This window comes from Tursiops truncatus, chromosome 9 (assembly GCF_011762595.2).
Source record: "Tursiops truncatus isolate mTurTru1 chromosome 9, mTurTru1.mat.Y, whole genome shotgun sequence".
Lineage (NCBI taxonomy): Eukaryota > Metazoa > Chordata > Mammalia > Artiodactyla > Delphinidae > Tursiops > Tursiops truncatus.
In genome coordinates this window covers 47,814,822-47,827,385 of record NC_047042.1, presented here as the reverse complement: position 1 = coordinate 47,827,385, position 12,564 = coordinate 47,814,822, and the positions used below count along the sequence as shown (strand labels likewise).

General features: G+C 34.9%; 1 protein-coding gene across 5 annotated transcripts in view; it reads right to left on the bottom strand.

Moving 5' to 3' along the window:
- The window catches only part of SGCE (sarcoglycan epsilon), a 67,726-nt gene that overhangs the window by 32,237 nt on the left and 22,925 nt on the right, over positions 1–12,564 (bottom strand). For all 5 annotated transcript variants that reach the window (XM_073809702.1, XM_073809701.1, XM_073809704.1 and 2 more), the window contains 3 exons: positions 9,593–9,715; positions 7,583–7,740; positions 1,564–1,636 (listed from right to left, as the gene is read on the bottom strand). In XM_073809702.1, coding sequence (XP_073665803.1) covers positions 1,564–1,636; positions 7,583–7,740; positions 9,593–9,715 — 354 coding nt within the window. The remainder of the gene's footprint in view (positions 1–1,563; positions 1,637–7,582; positions 7,741–9,592; positions 9,716–12,564) is intronic.

Below are 12,564 nucleotides of genomic sequence, written 5' to 3'. Positions count from 1 at the left end.
CACATGTGTACTATGTATTGAGTACATGTGTGTGGACCCATGTACTCTGTATTGACAGATGCCTGTGTACTCTGTATTGACAGGACTGAGACCAGACTTGAGAAGGAGATTCAAAACTGTAGACCAGGCTATCTTTCAGTTTGTAGGGGCTCCCATACCTGACAAAGGGTTTTGAGTCCCTCTGAGAGCATAATAGTGAGGTTAGTGGTCCAAGCCCACTGCAATGGAAGTATATAACTAAACTGATGGATTCCCAAGGAGAAAGGGAACTTCGCAACCATTCTGCTCATTAAAGGTATTCCAAATTCTACAAGGACAGCTTGGACTGGATGCAAGTATCCAATTACAATTGGAGTCAAGAAGAAAAATCTCCTTGATCCAAACATGAATACCTTCCAAAAGCCCTTGGGAAGTAGAAAAGTGGGTAAAGAGTCTTCTGTCCAGGCCAAAGGAACTGGTACTTGGACTTTCTTTTCATATATGAAGGTCATTTTAAATTTTAAACTAGCACATTTGTTGTCTGCAATTATTACAGCTAAAATGCCTGGGAAAAAAACTCATGCTAAGGGTTTCAAAAACCTCCAGCAATCTTCTCCCCAATTATGTACTGCATTATCAATTCTATCGAAATTGCTTTCTTTCATATACTGTAAAGGTAATTTTTAACTCAGCCTTTACTGAATTATTATGAATTCCAAATTAGTAGGCTCTGATAAAATGTGTTGTGTTTGCTTATTTGTTTTCAATCATACTAGTAAATAGAAGTAATTTTCCTATCCAGGATGCACAACTGTTTTACTGTTTTGGGGGGAAAAATGCTATATCAGTTCTTCTCCTGTCACCCTCATAAATGATATCTGGTATAGTATCCCATGATTCATAAACTTTAACCACAAAGTGTTTAGTGGTATGTATTTTTCCCATTGAATGCCAAAACAGGATCAGAATATTTGAGAGTGTAATTCTTGGAATCTCTCCTGTGTCCCTAACCTTCTAAATCCTTAGGCATCACTTACAATTCGAGCATGTGTAACAATAAATTGATGTTGGACTCCAGCAATTACAGATGCATGATTAGCTATTTAGAAAGGAGACTGTGACCCAAATTATGGTTTATTTCTGTCCATCAACAACTCTTTATCATCATATACAACCAAACTACCACCGATGATAGGTTTGAAAGTAAAATAATACCAATCATGCATTCTACGATCAGCCCTATGTCAAGCACATTTTGAGACTTAAATGATGGCATCCTTACCTCAGACTTATGAGAGAAATAGTATTCTTAGTCTCACTTTACAGATGATTTAACCAAGGCCTGGAGAAAATAAGTGGCCTCTACATTTGGTTCCCTACCCTGAGGTTTTCAACACCAAAACACATCATGATATTTTATAATGAATTAAATATTGCTTAGTTTTCTACATTTTACTATTTCATTAGTTATAGTAGGTATGTGGTCCTTTAAAATCCTTAACTATGTTTTACATACATATAAAATATAATGAAATACTTCTTGCAAATAAGGAAACAATCAGCAACATATTTTTCCATACCTACCTTCCGCTGACATTATATTAATTATCAAATTATGCCTTGCAGTCTCAAAGGTACGCCTATTGTAGGCGGTTATCTATTAGAAAAAGAAAGTCGTATTAAAGAAGTAAAATGTTATTCGGAAAACGAAATTCATTAAGGACAAAATGAAAACAAATTGTCGTCCTTTCCATTTTCATTATTTGTTTATATACTTACAAAATATTCCTTCTCTGGACAAGAATCCAGAGCTTTTAGCAATATTGTGGGAAAATAGATAATTAGGTATATTTAACATGCTAAAACAAGTTAAAATCAGAAAAACCCTTTTATAGAAGACTGTTAAGTACCAGTAGCAATGCAGATGCATCATTAGTAAATGGATTAACCATTACGAATTACTTACCAGAGCTGTTCTAAAATTTCAAAAAAGCCAAAACAATATATTGGTGTACTTTTAAATGGAGCTTAAGGATCATACCAGAAAGTACACTTTAAAACAAGCACATCTCTGTGTTGTTTGCATTCAGTACTAAACTGCACACCAACCAGTCAAGAAATGTCACGAACCCTTTGGAAATCACATCTCACAATGGGAGTAGAGCAGTAAGGATCACAGTCTAAGAAGATGATGGCAAATGCTCAAAACCACAAATCAATCCCTTCACAGAGTCAAATATTAGTAAATGTTTGCAGAGCCAATGAACTTACATCAAAGTCAATTCAGAAACAGCCACTGCAAACAACAAACAAAGCAAAGGCCAACAACAGGATACGGCTTCAAAAATCAAGGAATAATTAACTTTATAACAGACATTAAATCACTCAGACAGGCCTGCAGTACCTCAAAAAAACCCCAAATGATTGTGTAAAAGTCTTAGCATCCCAGCACTAGCCTTCTGGCAGTAACTGCAGCTGTAGTTGACACTGAGACAAAAAAGACAAAACTGACGCAAACTGAAAAGAAATATCGTGCATATTTAAAAACAAGTATCAAAGATTTTAATAGCATCACATATGAGCTTTAAATAAAATACATTACACTCATCAGAAATATTATTTGAGAGAACAGTGAAAATCAGAAGTTTGGAATAAAAAATTCCAAACCTTTAACAATATTTCAAAATACATATTCTGAAACGTGTCTTATTCCACAAAGATAAAAGCACTTATCTCTCCACAATTTGTCAAATTTCTTTTGGATTTAATGATTTCTTTGCTGCTCTCTATTGGGACACATGGTCAATTAGGTTCACACTGAACACTAAAATTAAGACTAGTCATTAAAATTAACGAGGCATTATTGTTCACAAGCAAATGAAGAAATGCAAAAACATTTGGGAATCCTCATGATTTTAAAAGTTTACCCTGCAAAAAATTTAATAATATTCTCAGTGGAAAGAAAATACTAGATACTATTTGTTATAATATCTCAAAGCTAATGCTAGAAAAAAAGATTAAACATTTTCAGATTAATGGCAATATTTTTCTGGCTAGCCTACCCATAATTATCACAAATTTCATTATTGTAAATTTCATAAATTCTAATAAGTGTTTTTAAATCAGAGGCTACACAAGAGAGTGAAGAACCTTTCATGAATCCGGAGGAAGAATTTTATTACCTGAATTTATATTTAATGCTTAATTTTAACAGCTGTAACAGAATGCAATTCTTCTATGACTTCTAATGAGATATTTAAATACTGTAATATTCTCAGTCGAATTCTACTTATCATGATGATGTGAAGCCCTTCATAGCAAAGAGGTATGCATATTTGTGAACTTTCTGATCCCCTATTTCTAAAATAGTGGCTGATCTATTTTAGATGCTTAATAAGTAGCTACTGAATAAATTAATTAGTGGATGTATATGATTAAATATTAGTTTAAGATACACAAAATCTTTTGACTATATTATTAATAGAATATTTTTAAACACTGAAAATATGTTATTATATATGGATGTAGAAATGAGTTATTTACAGATAAATCAATCCTGTGTTAGATGAAAGATATGCTAAGTTTTCATAATCTTCTTAAAAAATTTATTTATTTATTGGCTGCATTGGGTCTTTGTTGCTGTGCTTAGGCTTTCTCTAGTTGTGGCGAGCGGGGGCTACTCTTCGTTGCGGTGCGTGGGCTTCTCATTGCGGTGGCTTCTGTTGTTGTGGAGCACGGGCTCTAGGTGCACGGGCTTCAGTAGTTGTGGCCGTGGGCTCTAGAGCTCGGGCTCAGTAGTTGTGGTGCACGGGCTTAGTTCCTCCGCGGCATGTGGGATCTTCCTGGACCAGGGCTCGGACCCGTGTCCCCTGCACTGGCAGGCAGATTCTCAACCACTGCGCCATCAGGGAAGCCCTCATCATCTTTTTGGATATTATTTGATACATACTCATAACATTGTATGTTGGTAGTAAGGTGTAATGCACCCCTGTGAATCCTGGTTCAACACGTGTTTCTCTCCTACCCTAGCCTCTTGCCTCTCTCCAACCAGAGTAAACATTTTGGATTTTGTGTTTATCATCCCATCCATTTTAAATATAGTTTTATTATCCATGCATGTATGCTTAAAACATATTGTCCATTTTTCTGGGTTTTGAGCGCCTATAAAAATAGTAAACTGTATGCAGTCTTCTGGGGTTTGTTCGGTTTTTTTTCAACATTACGTTAAAAACATTCGTTCATGTTGCCAGGCAAGCTTAAGTTCATTGCTGCTATAAATGTTCACTGTGCGAATACCCCACAATTTATCTATTCTCTTGCTGCTGGACTTCTGGATCTCAACTGGTTTGTGGGTTTCCAGTGTTTTCCTATACACACATTGCTCAGTGATCATGACTGTGCATGCCTTTGGGTGGACATTTGCAAGTGTTTCTTTTTCTTCTTTTTCTTTTTTTTTGGCCATGCTGCGTGGCTTGCAGGATGCTAGTTCCCCGACCAGGGACTGAACCCAGGCCACAGCAGTGAAAGCACCAAGTCTTAACCACTGGACCGTAAGGGAATTCCCTGCAATTGTTTAAGTGCATATCTGGAAGTGGGACTGCTAGATCATAGGGTACAGTGATACTCAGCTATGTGAAATATTCCGTTTTCCAGCCCATATCCACTGCAATGACCTTAACTGAGGATAAAATTCTCACTGAGGTTCTAAATTGAATATTCCTCCTTACTGAGGAGAGTAAGTTTCTTTACTTAAATGGCATTGATGTCTCCTCTTTGGTGAAATGTCTGTTCATGTCTTTTTCTTATTGAAATTGTAGGAGTCCTTTTTTATATTTGACACACTTATCATTAGTCGGCTAGATATATTTAAAATATCATCTTCCAGCTTGTGGGTTGTCTTTTCTTTAATGTTTTCTTTTGATGAACAGAAGTTCACAAGTTTAATATGGTAAAATTTATCAATCTTTTCTCTTAAATAAAAAAATTTAGGTGTTATTTATCTTTCCCTCCCCCAAACTCAGAAAGATACTCCTCTACACTTTTATATAATAGTTTAAATTTTTGCTAAATCCTTAATCTACCTAGACATGAGTTTTGTATTTCCTGTGAAGTAAGAATCTAATTTTATGTTTGCCATATGCTGAGCACCAGTCAATAAATTGACCTCCTTTTCCCTAATCTGTGATCTCTGGTACCATCTCTTTAGACATATATCATTGTTCTTTATGTAGATGGATCTGTCTCTGGGCTCCCTATTTTATTCATTGGTTAATTTGTCTATCCCTGTATCAATACAAACTTATGATTGATTACTACATATTTACAATAAATCTTGCTATCTGGAAAGGAAAGAAATCTTTCCCCTTTTTATTCTTCTTTAAGCATGTCTTGATTTTGCTTTATTATCTTCTTTATAAATTTTAGAATTAGTTGCCAACTTCCATGAAATAACCTACTGAGATTTTTTTATTGGAACTGCATTGAATCTATAGATCAATTAGGGGGAAAGTGATGCTTTCATGATTTTCAGTCCTCCTATCCCTGAATGAACTATCTTTTCATTTATATAGGCATTCTTTAATATCAACAAAGTTTTATAATTTTTCCCATACAGAACTTGCATACCTTCTGTTAGATTTATTCCAAGTACATTATAATTTTGTTGCTACTAAAAAAATGGTATCTTTTAAAAACATGTATTTTTCTCAGTACTTGTATTTAATGAATAAATATAACTAAATTTTTAATATTGATCCCATAGCTTACTGCTAGGCTTTCTGAAGATTTTAATAGCCTATAGACTCTTTATATCATTGACTATTCCATTTCTTCCTTTCGAATAGTTATAAATTTCTTTTTCTTTCTTTACTGCACTGGATAGGACTTCTAATATATTCTGTAATAGATGTGATACAGGGGGTCATTCTTGTTTTGTTCCTGAATTTAAATGGCATTCCTCTAGTGTTTTCCCATTAAAAAATGATGTTTGCTATTATTTTTGATAAATAACCTATTAGGTTAAGGAAGTTCACTTATATTCCTAGTTTGCTAAGAGTTATTTTTTTCTTATCAAGAATAGGTGTTGAATTTTATTACATGCTTTCTCTGAATCTTCAAGGTGATTGTGTTTTTCTTTTTTAATCTAGCAAGGTGGTGACTTACATTTATATATTTCTATTATAACTTTACTGAATATTTTAAAAATTATTTTGACAATAACTCCAAATAACTTTCTTTCTTATATCTACATATATTTCTATCTTATATCAACATTGCCTTAAGAAAGCAGATCTATAGATAGAAATCACTGAAATGTCATGTTAATACAAACTTCAGTTCAAATGAAGAAACACCTTCTCTCAGCCAGCATGGAAGTTCATATCCAGAGTTCACGGCTGATTAAAACTTCGGAGAACAGCTCAAAGCATGTAATCTCCTGAGAATCTACAGAAATTCTACAAATTTTTGGTGGTAGAAAACATGCCACGCAGGACTTATGCAAACTCCTGGCAATTCCACTAGCAGTTCCTATGCTGGTGCCCTGGTCACTACCAGTAAGCTTTTATGGAATTGAAGAGTTAAATTCCAGTTTAAGATCCTAGAGGCATCTAGGCATAAAACTATAGTAGGCCTCTCCTGCCGTTAATGGCCATTATAATTCTGATTTTGTTAGGTATAGTAAAGAGTGAAACACCTTTAGCTTTTACATCCATTCATTAAAAAAAAATTAATTCCCATTAAAGGTTTGATGTCATCACTGTTTTTGTTTCAATTTCTAATATCTTCCAGGTATGATATTAGGTACTGGTAAAAATCTGATTAATTATAGCACCATCATCACTCCCAAAGTAAAGGTCAAACATATCCGCATGGCTTACAGAGCCCTCAGAGATCTGCTCCTACCAACATCAACACCTGCATTCCCATCATTTGCCCTCTGGAGTGCATCCTGTCCTCTAGCCACACTTGTAGTTCTCTAAGACTATGTGGTTATGTTTATGCCTCCAAGATTTTGATGTGCTGCATCTTCTGCCTAAAATAGCCTTCCTTCTACTTAGTGAATTTCTGTCTACCCTCTTATAACTCTGCATCAAACAGCCCCTTCTTATTATAACAGTTATGTCAGTGCTGGCTAAGTTTGGGTTTCCATTCAGTGCTTCAACCCCTGAACTGTAAGACATGGCAGAGCACAGCTACTATTCATCTTTCTACCACCGACACCTATCATAATGTTCAGCACATGGTAGGGGCTCAAAAGACGTCTCCTTAATGACTGAATGAACATGAAATCTGAAGTTAAAATTTGGAGAAAATAAGTGTTTTAAGTTTTTGTTCATTTTATTAAATAGAATTCACAGTAATTTATTTCTTTTAAATACCTTTTAATTTTTTCACTAATTTTAGATGACGCTTTTTTACATAAAAGCTGAAACAAAAAACTCTGTAGATGAACAGAAAGGAATGGTACATTTGCAAATGTTATCTAGTGTGTTTTCATGCATAAAATACTGAAAACCACTGCCATGTAATTTTAATCACAACATTTGAAACTCAAATTACAAAAAAATCAAGAATATAATTTTGCTCTTTCTAAGTAAATTACCTCAATGACTGTTGGTTTCCCCACATTTTCAGCCGTTGGAGACCCATATAGGACTCCATCACTATATGGTGTCCTTTGGATATACCGAAGCCATCCAGGCCGGTCTGGGTAACCCATTAAATTTGTGTTAAATGTTATGGGATCATTACTAATCTCGCCTAGGTAAGAAACACAGAAGTAAGATATAAGACAGTTATTTTCACATGTTGCTTTGATTGTTTCAATAAAAATATGTCTGTCTAAAATTTTTTTTCTTAACATTTGTAGCAAATTAAATACACACCAAAATAAAATCCATCTGGGAATTTAGATTAGGGCCTCATGTAAGAAAAATATCCTTTTGGTTGTTTAGTTAGTCTAGAAATCTGATTCAACAAAGAAAGCATATTCACACAATTTGGGGGTAAATTTCCTTTTCTTTTTTGAGGGGAGGAGGTCACATAGCAGTGGAAAAGTTCTACCAATGAGACAACTATCTTTCAGGAAAATCCCCTAATCATGTTGATGTATTCATTCTTCTGAGAAACCTTCCTTTCATGAAACTCTGAGCACTATCAAACTCATCTTAAGGGATATCTCAAAATTATAAAAGTGTCATCAAAACAAAAATAATGTAATTTAAAAACAATGGAGGATGAGTTGAAAAAATCCAAATCCAAGTCCAAAAGAACTGCAATAACATGACATTTATTAATAATAAATAATAATGGTGTCATTTTATTAGCATGTGCCTGGCCTCTACAGGCACTATTTCATCCGATTTTCAAACATACCAATGAAAGTAGTACTCTTATTAGCCCTAATTTTATTGACGAAATACGTAATTTTCCATGTTAATTCTTCATGGTCATATTAAGTGGTGAAACTAGAATTTTTTTTTTTTTCCTTGCAGTACGCGGGCCTCTCACTGTTGTGGCCTCTCCCGTTGCGGAGCACAGGCTCCGGACGCGCAGGCTCAGCGGCCATGGCTCACGGGCCCAGCCGCTCCGCGGCATGTGGAATCTTCCCGGACCGGGGCACGAACCCGTGTCCCCTGCATCGGCAGGCGGACTCTCAACCACTGCGCCACCAGGGAAGCCCCTGAAACTAGAATTTAATCTTGGCTGACTCCAGAAATATGCTCTTAACTACATTTTCTTCTCCAGTGTTGAAGCTGCTGCTCACAAGGTTTAGCTATATAGTTTTGCAAAAAGAGAATGCCCCTCACGAGAACACACTTTTTAAGTAATTGATGAAAAGACTGCCTTGTTTCTTGAATGCTGGTGAGAACATGCTTAACTATATTTTACGAGTGTTTTCAGGTATGCTATTCATCATATAATCCACAAAAATAATATTTATATTAATTCTAATGCTGGAATATTCAGAAATTCATTTTTATTTGTTACTTAAGTGAAAGTCATAATAACAATGTATTTTCTCTTGCTATTCTTTCTGTATCTTCGTTAATTTGATGGCATTTGTGACAATCCAACATAACATAATTTAAACCGATAGTAAATTAAATAGGACTTCGTAACTGGTATTACTTTGAAGAAAAATTAATCTCCATTATATGATTATGAAGTTATATAAAATTATCTCATATTGTAAAAGCTTTTTTGAGAACTCTTTCTTAATACCGTATTTCAATCTCTTCTACAACATATGTATAGTTTTCCAAAAATCAATGTACTCTGTAAGATTCTTAAGTCTTAATGTGTAAAATTGTAATTGTACATCTATAATTATTTCTCTGAGAATACAGGTAGATCATTTGTCAGAAGCACAAAACTCAAGACTAGGAAATCAGAAATACGCTTTCTTTAAATTTCAAAAATGAGTTATTTCCTTCGGTAATTAAATTTCTAATCTTAAAATGGGAAATATTCTATAACAATCAATTTATCACATATCCAGACCATGTCAAGTAATGTCAGTAATATTTGATCATATATCATCTAGATTATGCACATTGAACAAAAAGAAAAATTTAGTAAACTAACCACTTTTTTTCCCGCCAGAACATACCAGGTTTTGGGTAAGGTGGAAATTCCCCCTTAAAATACTCTCTTTCCAAAACATGTACAAAGAGGACACCTGCAGATGGGTAGACATTCCGATCAGAGTGCACCTTGGAGAAAATAGTGTACACTGAAAACAAAGAGGGAAGATAAGAGACAGAAAGACAAATAATGAGCTCTGCTTTTGAAAATTCACTTACACTGTAAAGAAGGGTTTCACTATGTAGAAATTTCTGAGAAAACTGAAGCAACATGCAAGATTGTTAAGAAGTTTGTTTTAAAGGGGAGTGGTTTTAGGACAAAGCATGGAACAACTCTCAACTTGCTGTGTTTATAGACTTTTCAAATATTATGTAAGCAGAATTAGGCATATTTAATATTTTAAATTATTATTAAATAATAAAGACATCCATGAAATCTCTTTTGTAATTTTTATGGAGATTATTACCAACAAAATACATCATGAGAACTGATCAGCTATATAATTGCTACAGTATATTTTTTCTTTTTCCTTTTTTCAAAGCAAAGTATAAAGAGTCATTTTTTTTAAATGGTAACAATCTCCACCATATTAACTGTCTGCCAGACAGAGCATATCGGACTACATAATACCATTGATATATGTAAGATGACTTTCATATACATTGATACTTATAAAAATGCATTGGATACTCTTTCTTTGAGTATTATTCCCCCATCTTTCCTGGAAATGATTTATTCCACTTTACCTGATCTCGACATTTAATAATTCACACATACAATCTAGTCTATTATGCTACCTCCTAAATAAGCAATAACAATTACATCACAAAATTCAGTGCAAATCATTTCTTTAAGTGAAATGGGGCAGATTTCATGATTTACTGGTTACTTAAGATACATGATGTGAGTACATTAAAATGACCAAATTGGTTTGATTAGTTTCAACTTATCGTTTTTTTCCTCTGATATCATCGTCTCCACCAACACAATACTGCCATTACCCTTGTCACCTCTACAATCTCTTTTGATTTTCTATCTTCCTGTTTGGCTACTGGCTGCAATTTTTAAACAGATAAACCCTATCAGGCAAGTTCTTTGTCTTAGTCACTGATGGATTTGTAAATGTAGTAATTAACCTTAAGAACTCAAGGCTGCTCACTCCCGGGCTCACAACTAACTAAAAGCCCTTGGATGGCAAAATCACTGACAGTGAATTTTTCAGCATAAAAATAGGAACTCCCACAAAAATGTTTCTTTATCTGTGAAAACTTGCCCCTACAGTTCTGTGGATGGCTGCCAAAAATGGGGAACTGAACTAAAATATTTGGCTTGTAGCTTCATGTATCCATAGCTTTACTACTAAAAACACAACTTCAAAGGCTGCGGTAACAGAAGGAAGGAAGCGGCAAGTTAGGTTTAAATTAGGTAATAGGGAGGCTCGTTCTTTCCTGACTTGTTTTGTACTAGCACTGGTAAGCATTCCCATGGCATTTAGAATACCCATTCTCTACCCAAGAGCAATTTACTCACCTGTGAAAATGGTCCCGTTCCAAAAAAACAAGAATAAGTGAATCACAGAAAAATAGTAAGGATGAGAATTAGAGATTTTTCACCAGCTGGATTCCATGGCATCCGCTGAATGCTTGGTGCTGTGGAGAATGTGAAGATGAAGGAGACCCAGTCCCTGCCTTTCATGAGCTCACCATCTGGTTTGGGAGACCAACACTCCCCTAACTAGGTATGACCCCAGAGAGACAAACTGCTCTGGCAAGACCTGGAAAGATGGTGAAGAGCAATGGAAGCTGGAAAGACCTGGGAAAGGTTTATATAAGAAGTAGAATTCAATATGGCTTTTAAAGTGCTAGCAAGATTCTGAAACTCAGAGATGGGCAATTTCAGCGTTGAAATGTGCAAGATACAAAAGTGGGATACTGCAGGGCCCTTTCAAGAAATGGAATTAAGCCAGTAACGCTAGATCCTGGTAGGGGGGAGGAAAACTGGGAAGGTGAGTCAAATTATGGAGAGCTGTGAACTCCTGGTGAGAAGTTATTTCATTCTATACAGAAAGGTGTTTAAATTCTAGATCACAATCCTACATCCACGGCACAGGAATGTTTTGCATAATTCAAAGGAATCTCTTTGGAGCTTATCCAATTTATTCTTTTTAGAGATTAAAAACACCTTGAAGTCCAGCACTGAACTTTATTTACCTTTGTTATCTTCTCGGCACCTAGAAGGTGTCTGGCATATGTGAATAATTTTATAAATGGATGAATACATTCTAATACAAAGCACTGTAGAGGGAAACACAGTTCTTATGTTTATGTTCTAAATATATATAATTCTTAACTTCATTTTCAGTTTTGTAACCTAAATTAATTCTCATATGTGTGTAGCAGTTTATGGGTTACCATCCTCCATTTACATTATAAACTACTAACAGTCTCCCGTAGTTTTTGCTGACATAAGGTGGTAAAAGCTAGCTTATAAATCAAAAAGAAAAGTTGTTCATATTAATAATATTGAAATGGTCCTATTTTCTATATGGCCCATGGCAGGGCCTAAAATAGAACCATAAAAGGGTACTTGTCACCTCACTTCAAGGACTAGTGTAGAACATCTCACTTTCTGCTTTCATAAAACAAAACAAACAAACAGAAAACAACAACAAACAACATTTCTACAATCTACAGAGCCAAACCACAATCTACCATGGCCCTCCTGGGTTTTAAGATTACATGCGCATTTCTTTATTCATGTGTAAAACTGCCTTTCTGCAATCTGCTGAACTGCATACTTGCTGGTCAGTTACCTTGGCAACTCTGCGGTAAAGCCCGCTTCACTGTAAGTATAGTATGCCATTCACTTTGAGAAAAACATGATACAGATGTATGACACACTCATCATCTAGAAATGGAAAATGACTATGCCACTATGTTTTGTTTGTGAAAATAATACTTCCTTTCTGTAGCATCAGTTTAAATTATGGGCACCCAC